Here is a 17,553-nt window from a genome sequence, read left to right on the forward strand (position 1 = left end):
ATCACCTCAAGAAAGTATAAGTAACTCCCTTCTAAAAAGGACGAAGTCCGGATATAAAGCCCATACATGATATAAATGTGCAGTGTGTGAATGAGGGAATATAACATTGAAAACCTAATCTTAAATGCCTTACAATCTATCAAGAATTATATATAAAAACATGAAATAATAAATGAATAAATGACATAATTAAAATGCAATGCATGTAAAAATTTTTATTACTATTGTTATTTTAAAAAATAAAATCAAAACCAAGAAAATTAAAGTTAAATAGCAATTAAGACCATTAAATCAAAATTAAAAATAACACATAATTAATCTTTCTACCTAACTCTAAAAAAATTACATTCTTAGTGGAGTCATCAAGCTGTCATAATAGTTTTTAGGACTGCTATAAAAATTTGAAAAAAATAAAAAAGAGTCTCCACCAATCTCTTTTCGGCTAAATATGATTAACTACCTATTAAAACTTATCATTTTAATAAAAATTTAAAATTAATTAAAACTTATTAAAAAAATAATTTTTTTTGGGTATGCAAAAATAGTTTGGTTTGAAAGTCAATTATGCGTGACGAGAATTAGCACCCCATAACGTCCATTTAAAAATGATACCAATTAATTATGTATTATTTTTAAATTTTAACAAAAAATCATAATTTTGGTAATTAAAATTAATTTTCTTTATTGTAATAATTTTAGTTTTTTTAATTATTCTATTTTATTCAAGAAAAATAATAAAACCTTGTTATTGAAAGAAATCTTAAAATGTCCTAGTATGCTAGTAATATTGAAGGAATTTTTCTCACTTAAAGAATTTTTTAGAATCACTACTTAGACTTCTCAAATATTCCATTCTCGGTGGTTTGTATTTACCCTCAAAACCAATATTTTAAAATGTATATAATAACAAAATACTTATAATTTAAACCAAGTAATATTTTCTTTTCATAAAAATTTATTTCTTATTTCTTTATTAAAAGGTAATGAAAATATTTATTGAAAATTATTCTAAATGCTCCATTACTTTAGCAACGTTTTTAGAAAAATTTTCTCATCTAAAGATTTCTAAATAATCACTACTTGTACTTTTTTAAAATCTCATCTGAAGAAATTTTATTTTTTTAATAATTATTAATATTTAAAAGTTATGCAAAATATAATTATCTATAAATAAATTTATTTCCTAAAAAATGTATACTTTACAAATATTTTATATTTTTTATCTTTTTAAAGAAAATTATTCAAATTAAAAAAAATAAAAAACTTTTGTATTGAAAAGAGTTTCTAAATATTCCAATACTTTGGTAATTTTTAAAAATATTTTCTCATCTAGAAAATTTTTAGGAATCACTACTCGAACTTTTCGAAGTCATATTATCGGAAGATTTTCATTTAATTTTAATCTTGTTACATTTATAAATATAATTTTATAAGGTTAAATTAAAATTATAATCTTAATCATTTAATATATATAATAATTTTTTTTAAATAAAAATAATATATGTAGTTTTTCATTACCAACAAAATAATAACAATAATAATAAATATATATTTATGTAAAAATACATGCAAAATATACAAGTAAAGAGTGGGTTTACATTGAATTTATCAAAAGTTGGGTTTAAACCCAATTCAATGAAAAAGCCCAAAGCAAGGTTTAGGTCCAATTTATATTGGGCTGAGATAGATGTGGATCCAAAGGGTAAATGCTGGACCAAGTTGAAATTGGATTGGGTGGAAGTCGTTCGGTGCTAGTAAATAGCTTGAGTTAGTATGATTAGTGGGTCGGGCTAGCTCTAACCTTTTTTTTTTAAATTATAAAATTTTATCTTTTTTTTTTTAAATTCATTTATCCTCTTTCATAAAAAAAAATATTCTGCTTTTCTCTTTTAGAAAAAAAAAAAAACTAACTCCCATTTAAAGCCATCGTCATGGCCATTATCTTTGCCAACCAACGATTGCTGGCATCGATGCTTTTTTTTTTTTCGTTCTTTATTTATTTATTTTTTTTTTTGCCTTTCCTCTACCATTATAACTTTTTCTTTCTTCCTCTTCATTGTTCGTGCCTCTTTATGCTACCATTGCCAGTTTCTCTTTCTTAACTAACAATGCATCTTTTTTTATATATATTTTTTGCACAATTTGACTACTTTTTTTTGAATAAGGTTGTTTGGCATTAAGGTTTCTCCCCTTAGGGAGGATTGTAATTTTTTTTTTTTGAATTTTTGTGGGTTTTGGTTGTTTGGTATGATGCTTTTTTTTGTTGGATTTTTCTAGCTGTGGGATAGGTCTCTTAGTTGTTAAAGTTTGTGAAGGCATTGGGTTATGGTGTTTTTAGGGTTGGTGTTGTGGGTGATTTGGTGAGGTGAGGGTTGGTTTCAATGGTGGTTGAATGGGGGATATGTCTTAGGATAGTGTTGAGTGTGGCGCGAATGGCTAGGTGCTAGAAGGTTATGCTGGCAAGTTCTAGGCTATATAGTTTGGTGCTTGGTGCTTGGAGTTTAGGATGTTCTAGTGACGGTGGATTTCACAATGGAGGGTTAGAACATGCACTCAGGTAAGGGTTGATCTTTTTCTTTTGTTGGGTGTACGGTGTCCTAGTCAAGGGCTCTTGGAAAATGGTGTGGCAATGTGTGCTATTGATGGCTAGGTGTTTGGGACTGGTGCAAGCCAAGGTTGATGCCTATGGATGGTGTGGGTGAGTTCTCGACTGGGATTGGTACGGCAATGGATGGTGCTGATGACTAGGTGTTTGGGGATGGTCTCATGAATGGAATGGGGTGTTGGGTCGTTTTCTTTCCTTTTTTTTTTTTTTCAAGTTTTTATTCTTCTCCCATTTTTATTTGTGAATTGAACCACAATAGACATAGGAATTCAATGTTTTGTAGTTTGAAAAGCAAAATGGCTTGGATGGTTGTGGCATGAAGTTGTGCAGTGGTTGCTGACGATTTATCTTATTATCCATTTTTGTTGTTTTGTCTTTTTTCACTTTTTTTTTATTTTGTGATTTTTTCACTTTTTAATTAATTTAATCAATTCTAAAATAATAAAAGTAAAAAAAATGAAAATGGGTTTTAAAACTTAGTTTGGGCTTAAATAAATCTGGACTTCTATTGGGCTTTCAAATCTAAATAACTAAAATTTTATCCATAATTACACTGAATTAGATCCGAATTTTATCTTGTGCAAAATGATCAAAAGCAATTAATTTGAGATAAACCTTAAATGAGTCAATCCAATTAGAATGCTCAAATTAATCCAAATCAAATTATTTGAAGCAAACATAAAAATCAACAAAATTGAATCGATTTAGATAAAATTAGGTGTCTATACAAAAAATTAAATATTTATTAGATGTGAGATAATATAACTTTAATAAACCCTTATCATGTGTAAAAGAAGATGGAAGAAACTTATTATGTAACATATTTGAAAAAGACAATAGAAAACAAATCTTGGCTCTGATAATGTATTAAATATCCAACTTAAAATTAATTAGCTATAAATAGATAGGCACACATCACGTGTTAGCAGAGATAGGTAACTATAATCAAATCATTTTTTTTACATAGTAATTTAAAAATAAAAAATTATAATTATTAAGATTTAAATTTTAAATTTGTGAAATATACGTTAGAATTTCAAAAACATGAAAAATTGAAGAAATGCTTCAAGGTGTGTAATGATGTCACTTTCTTTAAAGTTTTGTTTACCCCTATCACTTGATTAATTGGTATGCAAAAGAATTATTGGCGATAAACCTTGAAAATATAATGAAACCCAGTGACTAATTATGTTTTGCATTAACTAAATCAATCCACTGAGCCATTATCAACATAAGAATAAAATTATATGACTTGGCAATACAAAACTTGTTGGGTAATTCTGGCTTTTATTTGATATGTAGAATATTTTTATGAGATATTTTCTATCTTATATCTTAAAAAAAGAAGAAGAGTTTTATTTATAATTAAATAGAAATTGCTTTGCACAGACATAATTATCCATATAAATATCTATTTGTATAAATACTATTTTTTATAAGACATAATTTTTAATAAATAATTATGTTTTATAAAGAGATATAACTATTCACTTGTAATTCATATGAATTTTAAAAAAAAATACCAATAATATCATCTCTTATGATAAAATTCTATATAAATCAACCAATTAAGTTAAAAACTTTATTTTCACCTTTTCCAGCCAACAAAACTTTTACCCAATCAAAGTCGAGAACTAAAATTTTTAGTAAAACTTGCTAAAACGTGCCGATGTCGGTCTAAGCCCACGTGGTTTTACTACTTAGTAAGCAAGTACAATTCTTATTTAAGTATTTGTTTCTAAAGCTTGCTCACCGCCTCTTCTGAATCATTACTCTTAATTAGTTTCTTCGTCTACCATCTCTTTGACTTCTTTAAGCTTTCCAAAACGTTTTTTTTTTTCAAGAATTAAAAGAAAAACCAGTCGTTTGCATATCAATTGAGTATTATATATTTAAGATCGCCATGGATATTGTGAAACAAATAGCAACCCGGCAAGCAAAAACCCTGAACAGGTTAAGCAACTGGGGACTTTACTCAACTTTCGATGGTTCTTACGATCCAAGAACTACTTTCTCAGAGAGGTTGGACGATGAACAACTTGAGTTCATCAAGTGTGAAACCATGACAACAAGGCTTGCCATGTCAAGGGCTCGCCAGACCAACCGAGATTATGAATCAACGTTAATGGAAGTTCAGTTAGAGGTTGGGATTGAGCTGGCTAAAATCTTGGCTGAAACTATTGATCCTGCTTTTTCTGGAACTAATGCTGTGAAAATTGAAGAAGATGGACAAGTTTGTGGGATTTGTCAAGAAGATATGGAGAAAGGAGAGGAAGCTAGAGCCATGATTTGCTGCAGCCATAAGTTCCATGGTTTTTGTATTTTCGAGTGGGTTAAGAGGAAAACCAATTGTCCTTTATGTAGATGTGAGATGCTGACTAGGAAATACTTTGAGTTTTAGAATTTTTAGTTTTAAAAGAGGTTATATTGGATTCTTTGAAAATTTTTATGCTTTTGTTGAATGAAGGAATTTATAATATTGTTGCTTTTTAACAAGTTTTAATAATAGAGAAAAGATGTATGAAACAATTCTGCAATAGCAGTATATAATTATTTTGTTCAAATTATGTCATATAGTTGCATTGTTAAAAAAACCAGTTATTTTTCATACGTTATTTTTAATATTTAAATGATGAATATTAATTTTAATAAATCATATAATAATTTAATAATAAATAAATTCTTTTAATAATATAATTATATATTATGATTTGAATGAAAAGCATATATGTTAATATGATGAATCTGTATTAGACAATTTTTTCTTTTAAAAATAATTATTTTGATAATAATTTTATTATTATTATGACATGAATGAGGTTTTGAAAATTTAAAATTTTAAATTAAATCCATTTATGAATCCCATTAGATTGTATTGGAATTGAATCTAAATAAAATATTAATAAACTTTAAATTTGTCTAAATCCGATTCAAAATATAAGTCTCATTTATTGTGTAGGCTTGACCTATTTTTAAAAGGAGCTGTCTATGTATGCTAAAGTTTGAAAAAAATTTCAAAATTTCAAAAAAAAAAATATAAAACAAATTTTATAATAAAAATTAACTATATTAAAATAAATAATCAATAAAATAAAACTTAAAAAATGAGCTTGTTAATTTAAATTGATGTTTAAGTGAGACTGAAAACATGCAAACATAAAATATTAATGTATATATATATATATAATATTTAATTATTTATTCATTTTCATGTAATATAATTACAAATATTAAATATACTTAAATAACCAGATCAAATTTAAGCTTCAAATACAATAATTTTTATATTTTATAAATATTTGACATAAATAAATATGAAACTTATTTGACATGAAACAAATATAACACCCGAGTATACACATCCGAGAAAATAAAAAGAGAAAGGATACATGCAAGCTGCTATGTAAGATGTTGGTTATTCTTTGTTGGCATAAGATCTGATTCACCAAAATTCATCACGACTTTCCTTCACAAAGCATTTAATTAACTAAATAATCAAAAAAGATTTTGTACGCATATCAACAGCCGAACACTATTCAAGGACAGAATATAATGAACAAAAATGCTGTCCGTGCCCAATGTTCTTAGCAGTGCTTTCCAGTTAGTAAGATGGAAGACAATCTTTTTCCCAGATGTACAAAAGCAATTATACAACGTTATACGGGTCTCAAGGACTCCAGACAGCCTCTCTACAAAGTACAATCCATCAATCATAAGTGTCGTTAACCCGAGGAAGAACTAGTTTCTGCAGTTTCATCCTCGCTGAAGCTAGATGGTACATCCATGGAAGATCTAGATGACATATAAAACAGTTCAAAGGTTGACAACTATATAAATGCAATAAAGATTGAAACCAAGATACATAATTATCCCTTGCTATACCTACAGTTTTTATACAATGGTTGCCCGGTAAACCATGGAAATGCACAGACATAACTTTTATGGAAGTGACAGTTACCCTATTGTCATTTGCTCATTAAGCAAATAGATAATACAAGAGTTACACTGATTAAAGAGAAGCAAAATGGAAGACTTAATTAACATGACATTACCAAATTCATACGTAATAGGCTGTTGTTCATGAGTGTTTTATTATCCCAGATTAGTTTAGTTTTCAGCTAAAGCTATACTTCCAAATCCAGAATTTTATTTAAGCTATGAACCTTGCTTTATTTTCCTCTGATTACCAAGATTTTGTAGATTACAAGGTTTGTTGTGGCTCTCTCATTTATGTGCGGTCTCAACCTACTAAAAATTGGTTTAAGGTCAGTAGGATGCTTAACCATGACAATTGGAATGTGTTTTCCTCATCACTTGAAAGGCGTTCACGCACACACATTAATGTTACTCCAATAGCCAATCATATGGCCAGCGGTACCAATCAAAGCAACACTATTTAATGATTTGTAAAGTTAATCTCATAAACTAATAACCAAAGCAAGGCACCACCAAAATATTTACTAAAGAAGAGCACAAACAAGAGTGAACATGCATTACAACCAAACACAATAATTACGAACATACATGTGTGCACACAAATAAATGCCTATGTGTACAAACATGCAAGATCGCAATAAATACACAAGCAGAATCTCATTGGCATGTGCACATGCCAATAGATAAAACAGGAAGGGGGGCAAAAATAAATAAAATACTGACCCTTTAGCCGGATTTGTCAACAGAGGCCATCTGGCATGTGATGCATTAGCCCCAAAATCTTGCAGAGGAAATTCAACGTTGACTCGTTTGGCAACCTTAGAATATGAAAGAGGGGTTTCAAAATCAAAACATTAATTCATTATACATGGTATGCATACTTGACTGGAAGCAACTAAGCCTCAACTTACTCTCAGTTCATTTGTTGGATCAGTTTTAACTCTGACCGGGTACCCCTTTTTTAGCTTCCATTCCCCATCAAGGTTCTCCACCTGCATGTATGTGAAACACATGATTTTCAAGCCAAAACATTTGCAACTGCCACTTCTAAATGAAAAAGCATGCAAGCAGAAATATAAGCCAATAATGACACCTTTTCCATCCTTGCAGAGGGCCCTCTCTCAGGACCCATGAACTCACTGCACCGATGTATCAAATTTGAAGTTCTAGACAGGTTTTCATTCTTTGGTGCCTTATAGGCATGATTATCATCGTCATGCAACCAAGGCTTTTCTTGTTCATTATCAATTTTCCCACCATAGGAGCCAGGACGGTTAGAAAGAGAATCTGATCCTATCCTTTCAACGGAAAGCTTAGAGCTCAACTACCTCTTTTGTAATCACTGACTGCAATTTTTTCAGAGGAACCTTTATACCTATCTAACGAAGAGTTCTGGCCAGGGAAAGGGTTGGACTTGGAACAGAGAACAGAAGACTTGTATTTTAATTGATGGTGAGATTTCCTTTCCTGTCTTTCAGGTCCATGCACAGTATTAAATTTTGCACCCTCCATACAAGAATCCCGAGAACTCATCTTGGAATTATATACTTCATTTATCTGCAAGGGCATTAAACAGAAAAAGACAAATCATAAAAAAATCACTTTGAATAACTTATTCTTAAAAAGAAAGATGATATCCATCATTTTAAATATGATTTTCCATTATAACAGATTTCAATATAGCTTCGAATTGGAAGAATTACAGTGACTTCCATGTACCCAAGAATAAAGGACACTTGAGGATCACAGAAGGTAAAAGATCCAACCAAAGCTTTCAGGCTACAATGTCAAAAGCTCCAGCTGGAAATGGTTGTGTCGCTATTCAACTAAAAGATCCATGTACAGGCGGATCTCTTCTAGATTTCTCCGCAAGGATAGCGGATTCCTCTACCTTCCAAAGAATTTTTTGGAGAATTTCTCCTTTATTTCTCGACAATGAATACTGGAGCCAGAGAAAGTTGCTAAAATTAAAAGAATTATAGCACTTTTCCTCGACCGTAACCCCTGTAAATACTAGCTGCATCTGACACATATCACCCATGGTATAATACTCACAGCAAACCCCTGATATCAAAGACAATACCCTAAATTCAATTATCTCTCAACAGGATTGGAATATGGCACCTTCGGACAAAAAAGTTTAACATTATAGTTAGTTCATATCCTGATTGAACTCTCACTAATTTTCAACAGTGTATCAGGGTCATATAATTATAGAATATAATAGAAATATAGTTTGGTTGTCCATTATGAATGCTAAAATGTGGAAATAATGCATCAGAGAGTCCACTTACAATGTTAAGATTCGGCTGCTTTATAACTCCATAGATATCTGGAGAATGGGGCTGTCGGGGATCTCCAACATAGATTGGCTCTGCTGGAGCAATAAATAGAAGATACACATGAGAGTTCCAATATTTCAAAATTGAAGATACGTGATCAACGTTAAGCATAAAGACTGCAAGGGAAGCACAGCAGTAAGAGTGCCCTCTGCTGATAGAACTGAGACAGGAGGTGTACAGGGGAGGAGGCCAGGAGATGCAAACACATGCAGACAAAGGAAGGTAGACAGAGGAAAGGAGAAAAAGTAGGGTACAGCTGTCCAAAGCAGCTATTCTCTCACTAGTGCACTCTTTATGAATATGTCATGCTTCAGACAAGCATGTTCCATTGTCACAAACACCTCTGCTTCTGATACAAATTTATCCATCCTATTCATTGTCATTTCCCAGCCACTAACTTAGGACTTTTATCTTTATTCTATTTGCATACTATTTTAAATTATCCATTAAGTGATGCTGACATCAACCTCCAATTGAACCTCTTGACTCTCAAACCTTCCCCTTATTACCAGATTGGTTTTTAACATTGTTTCTTTGCTTTGGACACTTATGCCTTTTTAATAAACTTTGAATTGTATAATGCTAATAGTTTTACCACTTGGCAGAGGCAGATGTGGAGTCTATATATCTACAAAGCCATATCTGCAGCCAATGCAATCTTGGAAGGCATAGAAGCGACAATTACAGAGTGTTTGGGTTTGGAAGAACTGGAGAATGTTATCACGTTGGGTCCTCCAATGGTGGTGAGCTAAATTTGAGCCTTGTAGGAGAATGTTACCATCGCCCTTTGCCTTTTCTTCTAATCCATTGTATCCTAAAAATGAAGTTATAAAACTATGATTTTCCTTCTGGTTGGTCCATTGCTTGACTTATTTTTTGCAAATTTTAAAAGGATCTTGTGTCAACGTAAATAATAATATGTTTCTGGTTTGGCTGTTGTCTACTAATTAGATAAGCTAGTGTGGCCCTTTTAGAATTTTCATTTTTATGCACAATAATATTTCCATATATAAAAATTATTGAATGTGTTAGTTAGGTCAAAATCAAATGTGGTCCATTGCATAATCTAACATTGGCAATTCAAGATGAAAACCCTCTTTTATGAAAAAGGAAGGAAGCAAAAATTTAGTTGGTAAAACATCAATTTATTTTATGGTTTTCTTTTTTGGAAAAAAAAAAAAAACTTCTTGACTGTAAATTTTTTTTTTTTTTTTTTGTGTAGAAAGTATTGATTTCCCAAGAATGACATTCTCACTTACGTTTTGGATACTAATATTTTGAAAAATAAAATATGCTCATACACACCCTTTAAGAAAGCAAATGAATCTGTTTAAAACATTTTCTCATGTTCTTTAGTTACTTTAGAGATTCTTTCTTAACTTTTTTCTTTCACCAAATTTTTTTTTTTCATTATACATCAAACAATGAAAAATGTAGAAGAAGTTAATATAGGGAATGTTTGGTATTGTTGCGAGTTTACATTTTTAAAAATGTTGTTTTATTTTATTTTTATTTTATTAAAATTGGAAACATGTTTGAAAATTTTTTTTTTGTTGTAGAAACACTAAGATAAAGGATTACAATAAAAAATGATTGAGTACATGGTTTATCAATTGTTTGATGTTTAAATCTAAGTTTTGATAGTTTTGATTATCATCTTTTAATATTTTGTTATTAAAACTGATATTGTTCACTCAAGCGTACTATTCATTCGTGTAGTAATAATAATCGAAATGTTTTCAAAATATTGAAAACATAATTTTTTTTTCACTTCCAACAATTTCTAAAATTTTATTTTTAATTTTTTATTTTTAAAATAAAAACAACCCACAAAACATAATTTTGTTTCTGATTCCCAAAAAAGATGAAATCAGAAACATAAAACACAAAATAAAAACATCTCCAAACGACCCCTAATTTCCCAAAGCATTAAACTTTTTTAAAAAGTTTGATGAGAAAACAATTTCAATGACTCTTTCTGTGACTTTGGAGTACAAACAAACAGATGTTTCTCTGTTTTTCTTTTTCTTTTGGTAACAAGAGGTCAAAATTTAGAAGAATAAAGATATTTTTTTGTTAGGAAAGTTTATGTGATGTAAGCTCTCTCATTTTAGGGTTAAAACATACCACAAAACTTTAGTGAATATTCACATTGGACTTATAGATTGCTCATAAAAAATATTTTATTAGCTGCAAGGATTGAATTTAGATATTATAAACGAAATATTTTAATTTTATCAACTCAACTAATTCCGTTGGCATAGAGAGGTGTTCACAAATCGAAAAATTAAATCAAGATTTTGTTAAGCATCTAATTTAAAAAACAATTGATATTAGATGAAAAAGTTTAACTTTAATATAAAACTACAAAAAATCAAAGATGTAATATATGTCAAATAAAAATCACTTTAATATTTGATGTAGTTGGGACTATCACGTGACATTATGTGTAAGTAGACTATCACATGACAAACTTATAAGGAGTATAAGGCAATAAAAGACAAAACAAAATATAGATTTTAATATTATATTAAGCATAACGTAAAATTAGTTGATAATAAATAAAAATATTTAACATGGTATCAAAGCCTAAGCTTTTCTTATGCTTGAATTTGTTATGCTTTTATACCTATTATTACGTCTGGCACAATGAGATTTGTTAAAATGATAATATTTCATATCTATTAAATCTTAAATTACTTGTGATTTTATCATTAAGTTGAATTTTTTATTTATTATTAATTAATTTTAAATTAGATGTTTGACATAATTTATATTTTAATGTATATCTTTAATTACGTGTGCTAGACAAAATAATACTAAAAAGTTTTGAAGGAGGAGATTCTATATATCATTACTTTAAAGTTTACATATCTTTATGCTGTTATAGAAAAATGTAATCAAAACTTGTGCTAAATGCATATATATATATATATATATATTAAAAGAGAAAGGTCTAGCAGTTTGAACCTTTTTTCATTCAACATTTTTTTTACTACTGAAATTGGAAAAACAATATTAATTTATGAATTTATTTGTATGGTTCATAGTTGTGAAACTTTATTTGACCATATATGAAATTTTGATTTAGATATATAGTATTGTTCATCTAAAAGTTTTTTATTTATTTAATTTGAAGTTATAATGATTAAATTTTAATTATTAAAATTAAAAATTTAACATTGATGGATAGATTATACTACCGTTGGACACAATGACAGATTTTAATATTCGATTTTGAGAAATCAATTAATAATATATTTTAATCTAATTTTATAATATTTATTTAATCATATTTATTAATAAAAAATATATATGTATAAAAAAGTACATTAATAAAAGTAAGTTTAAAATATTATCAAAGAAAAGTATTACTATGACACACATTTAAAAATAATGTTTTTTTTAAATTAATGGTAGAATTACTAAATACATAATCTTTCAATGAAATATAAAACTTTTTTTTTATTTTTTTATAGTTTAAATCTGAAATAAAAAAATGCACAAATAAGTATAATTCAATCATTAAAAAAATTATTCAAACAAGAAAAATAAATATATTTTTAAAAATGAAGTTGAAAATTTTGAGATTGGAAAACAAAGGATTTTTTTTCTAACATTTTAAAATGATTATGATATGAATTTTGGGTTGAAAATATTGCAAAATAACATAAGATAGAGATTTGAAGTAATTAAAAGTGAAGTATGATATAAAACGAAAAATTTGTAATTAGCTAAAAAATAAAAAAAAAATCAGCAATCACGTGGTCTATTGGTAAAGTATTGGATTTATTATTTCAATAAAAAAGATTTACTTTTTTGACAAAAAATTACATTTAATATTTGATTGAAAACTTAATATTATTAAGAAATCTAAAAGTTAAAATAAGTGATTATAATTTAAAATAGATACCAAAATTCTTAATTTTAAAAATTTCTAAATAACAATTAGTGGATATAATAAAAGAAAATAATAATATAATTTTAACATTTTTGAATTGCAAGACACAATGTAACAACAAAAATTGTAAGACACAAAATTAAATTATGAAACTATAAAAAAATATTGATATTTTTAGTTGAAGAGAATCAATTAGAATTTATTTAACCAAACACACATACATAATAAAAAGTTTCAAAATTTTGAGAGATCAAAACCCTCAATTTATGCTTCTTGCAAATGTTACTAATTTTTACTATTTTTTATTGAACTAGTAAAACTTATGGTATATGTGTGTGTATAAATATAAATATAAATATATATATATATATATATTTGTGTGTGTTTTTGTTGTTGTGCATATTAAATTCTCTCTTTTTTAAAAAAATAAGAAAAATAAATTAAAACAAATGATGTAACTTAAAAAAGAAAAAAAAAAGATATCCTTAAAAGGTAAAATACTAGCTAGCTAGCCAGTGGTGAGATTATATGGGCACGTTGAGCGGTGATGGATCTAAACATATTTTTGAGGGATCAATTATATTATACTTTATCTCATTTAAAAAAAAAAATCTATCACATATATATATTAATAAAAAATAATCAAGCACAATATATGTTAATACAATCAAGCATATAAATTGTAAAACAAAAATATTTCTATGATAGTATTAAAAATTTTAAGAATAACACTTTCAAATTAATGGTAGAATTGCTAAGTATATAGTCTTTCAAAACATAGAAATTTTCTTTGTTTATAATTTAAAATTGAAATAAAAAAATATAAAAAAATTAATTGTTAAATAATATTTTTAATAAAAAAAAGAAAAATAAATATAATTTTAAAAGAATGAAGTTGAAATTTTAAGATAAAAAGTTGTGATTTTTCCCTATTTTTTTAAAAAATATTAGACTCTAATTTAAAATAAAAAAAAGGATTTTAGGATAGTATTAGATAGAAATCTAAAATAAAATTAATTGAAAAAATTAAAATCATATGAAAACAAGAATTCAAGTAAGTTAGAAAGAAATAAAAAATATATAATTATGACTTTGTTGAAAATTAGAGTCTTATTGATAAAACTAAAAAACTAATTTGATTTTTGTTAAGTTAGCATAATTGTAATTTAAAACTTATGACAAATTTTTTAATTTTAAATAGTTTAAAGTAATTATTAATTGATTGGTACAAAAATAGATAAATAATAATATGATTATAATCCCTCTTTAATGATAATAATACAAAAAATTAAATTATAAAACCATAAAAATAATAATTTTAATTTGAAAGACCAATATATATACATGCTAAAAATTTTAAAACTTTAGGGAGGATTAATTCCTCAAGTTCTAATAACAAAACCATTCACAATATATATGTTAAAGGTGTTTAAAAACTTTGAAAGGCCAAAGCCCCTCAGGTTTCAACAAGAAACCACCCCTGACGTGGAGGTTGAGATACTGATTAACTTTGAAAAGCAAGGTGAAGCATGCGAGTAAAAGTCATTTGATTTTTGAGTAGAAGGTTGCAGCCAACCAGCTTGCATGACCTCACCTCAGATCATATTACCAAATATTAAATCCATAAACAAAAATAACATAGCTATAGTTATTGGGCCTAAAGCAACAAACACAACAATGCAAAAATAATATATCATAACAAACCTATAGCAATAAATAACAATCAACAACGTAAGAAAAATAAAGCACACCAAAATTTATGTGAAAAACCCTTTAGTGTAAAGAGAAAAAATCACGGACCATAAAAAATCTTTTACCATCAAATAATGGATATACAAAGTTTTTTTTTAGCTAAAACTAAAGCTAGTCAACAACTAGAGAGATAATTAAAAGAATCTCATCAAATAAGTGATGCAACAAATACACTCTAGTTTTGTTCTTAGAGAGCTTTAAACTTGATCTGCACTGTTCAGAATGTAAAATTTTAAATCATAAATATGTCGATAAAATTTCAACTCAATTAGACTACGGATCAACTTTCATTCAACCAACTCTTTCTATTTTTGTGGCTTCATTTTTTTCCCTTTTTGATGCCACTCTATTTCTCTGTTTCTTTTCATGCCAAAAATTACCCTCTTTTATATGTAGGGCTTTGTTTCATAGTCAAAGGTATTAAGGCTTTAGGTCTTTTAATTGACCAAAACTAATGGGGTTAGACCCCACATTCTTAAAAATCTCCCTCTCTAGCTTCATTAGGAAGAGATTCATTACTATAGCAATTTCATTTGGAACTTACCTTAGCCAAGGAACCCATTTCGGCCAAGTTACTATAAAACTCTACCTTTTTCCTGAAAAGTGTCTTAGTCAACATATGCACTACATTCTTATCAATATGAAATTTCTTCAACAGCATCTATTGTTCTTCAATTACTAAATGTAATCAGTGATATCTAACATCAATGTGCTTCATTTTAGCATGGTACATGACATTCTTACTCAAATCTAAAGCACTCTGGTTATCACAAAACATCACATACTCTTTTTGATTCAACTCTAACTCAAGAAAAAAAAGTTTCATCAAAGCATTTCTTTACCTGCTTTGGTTGCTATAATATACTCCACCTTTGTAGTTGACAAGGCAACACACTTCTATAACTTAGACTGCTAAGACATAGCTCCTATTGTAAAAGTAAACAAATACTTTGAAGTAGATTTTTTACCATCAAAATCACCTATTATTATATCATATAGATTTATAGACCTACCGCTAGACATGGATTAAGGGAATCGCCACCAATATTTTTTGTTTAGGTATGATTGGCCACCTGATCAAATTTATCTTATTTAAAAAGAAGTCTCAATATTAACTTAGGTATCTTTAAATAGTATATTCTGATCCATGAAACTAGATTTTAGGTTTAGGAATACGATTACACGTGAGGAATGTTATAGCACCCCGTAGAACCTATCAAAAGATGGTATCGATTTGATTTCAAATTATCTATGCCTTAAATATATTTGTAATTTACCAACATATTTAATATTAAAAATTAACCCTAAAATTATCCCAATAGTTTGGTAATAATTTAAGATAATTTTTTCACCTTAGGAGAAATTATGGAGACTAGTGTCCCACCTTGAGGATACTCCATCATCGAATACATTAATATATTTTATTTAAAAAAAGTAGTAAGTCCTCCAATAGTTTGGTAGAATTTACTTTGAGACAAATTTCCTAATAGTTTGGTGAGAATTTATTTGAAAGATATTTACAAAATTTTTTTTTAGAAAATTCATTAAATCCTCCAATAGTTTGGTCATATTTAATTTAAGATGCAATCCTCCAATAGTTTAGTAGGGTAAGATACAAAAATTGTTTTTTCTTTTGAAATTGATTTATGAAATTTTTCAATAGTTTGGTAGATTCCATAAAATTTAAATTCATGAAAATCCTCCAATAGTTTGGTGGGATTCATGAATTTATTTGAAAATATTTTTTTATTGTTTTTTAGAAATAAAATAATAAAAAAAATTTATAAAATATTTAATAAATAATCAATTGCTTTAAAAAATCAATAAAATAAAATAAAAAACAAAAATGAAATAAAAAACTTAAAATATAAAATGATAAAATAAATAAAAAAAATAAAAAAAGAAAACCTGCAATCAGGTTGGATTGTGTATAGTAAAACACACAGATCTAGATACCTCAAATTTCAGGCTTTTCTTCAGAAGTGTTTAAGTATGCATCTTTTTCTAAAATGATTATTCTTCTGTCTTCTTTTTAACTAATTTCCAAAAATAGACGAATAAATCCCAAAAGTCGATAGAGAATTTTCAGAAACCCAACAAATTGTTTAGAAAATTAAACCAAAAAATCCCTAGAATGCAAAACCCTACAGAAAATCAAACCAAAAAACACAAAATCCCAATTTTAGAAAATCTAAACAAATCAAACCTAAAATCTAGACCTATTAGTTGCTAAACAAATTTCTTTATTTTTTCTCAAGAGTTTTTGTATAATCCTTTTTTTTTTCTTAAATTATCCCATGTTCTGCCAAATTGATTCCACAATTGTTTTTTTACTTTTTTTCTAATTACTTGATTGTAGGCTCCCTCTCAATGTCTAAAAACCCTTAATCCCTATAAACTTCAAACCTAAAGAGGTTCCCCCCAAAGATCAAAACTCCCCTCTCATTTGCGATTTTACACTCAATTTATAACCAGTTATTGGTAGAAAATTTAAGGCCTAAACAAAATCAATACAGGCTTAAATCTTGGGATTGAATTTTATCCAATGTGATTTTTTACCTAGGTTTTTGCCAATTTGTCTAATTTGATTTGATTCTGAATTGAAAATCCCTTTGATTATGCAGATTTGATTTTTTTTGTTATCAACATAGATTAAGAAAATGAAAGAAAAAAATAATAATAATAAACATAGTTGACCCAAACATAGATGGGTGTCTACATCTATCATGTCAGGATCAATAAACCTTTCCAGAATTGGTTGTGAAACTCCATAACTCAAGCATATTTTTGAAGTGCCTCTCAAATATCTAAAAATTTATTTCACTGCTTTTCAGTTAATCTTTTTCGAATTAGAAAGAAATTTGCTCACTACACCAATTGTATGACAATGTCAGGCCATGTGCAAACCATAAAATACATCAAAGAATCAGTTACAGAAGAATAAAGAATACTAGACATAGCTAATTGCCTTTTTTAGTCACCAAATAAGATTTCTTACTCAAATAAAAATGGTTAGT

The 17,553-nt window shown here is 27.7% G+C and overlaps 1 protein-coding gene and 1 long non-coding RNA gene across 2 annotated transcripts; one reads left to right on the forward strand and one right to left on the reverse strand.

Moving 5' to 3' along the window:
• The first annotated feature begins 4,383 nt into the window (after positions 1-4,383).
• Positions 4,384-5,071, forward strand: LOC111286302 (E3 ubiquitin-protein ligase ATL9-like). Its single transcript, XM_022876203.2, has one exon. It carries the CDS (start codon positions 4,509-4,511, stop codon positions 5,004-5,006), a length of 498 nt encoding a protein of 165 aa, XP_022731938.2. The 5' UTR covers positions 4,384-4,508; the 3' UTR covers positions 5,007-5,071.
• An 887-nt stretch (positions 5,072-5,958) lies between these two features.
• LOC149518401 (uncharacterized) lies at positions 5,959-7,936 on the reverse strand. Its single transcript, XR_016343319.1, has 4 exons — positions 7,635-7,936; positions 7,453-7,533; positions 7,265-7,359; positions 5,959-6,397 (listed from the first exon to the last, which is right to left on the reverse strand). It is a non-coding gene; the product is annotated as an uncharacterized LOC149518401 (long non-coding RNA).
• Between the last annotated feature and the right edge of the window lie 9,617 nt (positions 7,937-17,553).

Source organism: Durio zibethinus, chromosome 6, assembly GCF_047325235.1.
Source record: "Durio zibethinus cultivar Kanyao isolate XHJ-2024 chromosome 6, ASM4732523v1, whole genome shotgun sequence".
Lineage (NCBI taxonomy): Eukaryota > Viridiplantae > Streptophyta > Magnoliopsida > Malvales > Malvaceae > Durio > Durio zibethinus.

What these genes read in the sequence shown, in the direction of transcription:
- LOC111286302 (XM_022876203.2), top strand. Translation starts at nt 4,509, where the DNA reads ATGGATATTGTGAAACAAATAGCAACCCGGCAAGCAAAAACCCTGAAC.